This window comes from Trypanosoma conorhini (genome assembly GCF_003719485.1).
Source record: "Trypanosoma conorhini strain 025E chromosome Unknown Tco_14.4_contig_00629, whole genome shotgun sequence".
Taxonomy (NCBI): Eukaryota; Euglenozoa; class Kinetoplastea; order Trypanosomatida; family Trypanosomatidae; genus Trypanosoma; species Trypanosoma conorhini.
Genome location: NW_021704702.1, coordinates 9,325 through 10,779, shown reverse-complemented (window position 1 = coordinate 10,779; position 1,455 = coordinate 9,325). Strand labels below are relative to the sequence as shown.

The 1,455-nt window shown below is 62.2% G+C and overlaps 1 protein-coding gene across 1 annotated transcript, besides 2 other annotated features; it reads right to left on the bottom strand.

Annotated features, from left to right (window-relative positions):
* Nucleotides 1–68: 68 nt before the first annotated feature.
* Nucleotides 69–107: a microsatellite.
* Nucleotides 108–118: 11 nt separating this feature from the next.
* Tco025E_07764 (uncharacterized protein) lies at nt 119–1,099 on the bottom strand (the record flags this gene model as incomplete). Its single annotated transcript, XM_029374623.1, has 1 exon — nt 119–1,099. The coding sequence occupies one exon, from the start codon at nt 1,097–1,099 to the stop codon at nt 119–121; it is 981 nt and encodes a 326-aa protein (XP_029225366.1).
* Nucleotides 1,100–1,138: 39 nt separating this feature from the next.
* Nucleotides 1,139–1,173: a microsatellite.
* Between the last annotated feature and the right edge of the window lie 282 nt (nt 1,174–1,455).

Sequence of the window (1,455 nt, the reverse complement as noted above, 5' to 3'; positions counted from 1 at the left end):
TCCATCTATATATCTCGCTCAACGTCCTGTTTGCATCTTACTGTGAAAAGTAACCACCCAGTAAAAGGGGAAAAGGAACAGGAAAAGTAAAGGAAAAAAAAAATGAAGCAGCGGCACTCTACCGGTTCGTCGCATCGCCCAGTGGGAGGATGTCACGCTTCGTGCCGCCTAGCTTCTTTCCTGCGGCGTACGAATACGCCCGATGCTGCGTCGCAGGGGTGGAGCCCACGCCGCCATCCACGGCCTCATCACCTGTTACCAACGACTGCGATACGGCCCTTGACGCCGGCGCGGATTTGTAGTGTGGCGCAGAGGCATTTTGGTAAACGCTGTTACTACCGGCGGCGTTGAAGGAACTGCCGGTCGCGGCGCCTGTGTTCTTCAGGCAAGACCGCAGCGGGCGGGTCGGGATGCTCGCAGATGCGTTCGCCGCGATGAACTGCTGCTCCTTCTTGTTGGCTTCCGCCGACGCGGAGGCGGCGCGCTGGGTGGAGGCGTGCGGCGTCCCCTGACGGTCGTGCTTTGTGGGCTGCAGCTGCTGGTGCTGCGCCTGCATCTCCCCCTGACGCTCGCCGCGCACCTGCAGCAGCTCTCGCTCCGCGGCCGCCAGCTCGGTGTCGAGCGCCGTCACCTCCTCGTGGCGCTCCCGCCGCGCCGCCTTAAGGGCACTCTGCAGGGCGTGCAGCTTTGTGCGCAGGCCGTGCTCTTCCTCCGCCCACGCGAGGCTCTCCCGCTGCAGCACGGCCTCCACGTCCTCCCGCTCCTGCAGCTGCTGCTCCCCTCGCTGTATCTCCTTCACACTGTCGTGCATGGACTCGTAGTTGTCCAGCGTCTGCACGTAAGCCTCCTCCACACGCGTCTTTTGCTGTAGCGTTTTTTGGCACCCGTCCTCCAGCTCCTGCGCCTGCGCCTCAACCTCCTCCAGCCGCTTCAGCATCTCCTGCTTCTCCCGCTGCACAAGCCTATCGTAGCGGGAGATGTCCTGCTTGATCTCCTTGCGCCGGTTCAAGAGGGCGCCGATGTCCTCCTGCACGACGCTGATCTCTGTCTCCGCCTCCACCACGCGGTCGCGCCACTGCGTCAGCAGCCCCTCGGACATGACAACCACACAATAGCCGTAAACGGAACACACGCCGACGCGTGCGTGCGTGCGTGCGTATGTGCGTGTGCGCGCTCTCGCCTCTTCCTCCCCCCTCCACTCAGGCACAAGAGGAAACCGCCGCCTAACTTATCGTGCGCGCGCCTCACCCTAACACAAACCCGCTCTCGTCCCTCGCAGCAGCCAGAGACGCGTCAGAAGGCAAGAAAGAAGTACTGTGCGCGCACGCAGGCAGCGGATCCCACGAGACGCAGAGGCGCAAACAAAAACTGACGGCAGCAATGAGACTGCACGCGATCCAAAAACCCACGCAGCCGCAAGATGCGCGTCTATTCATGGAATGGAGTTATTCGTTC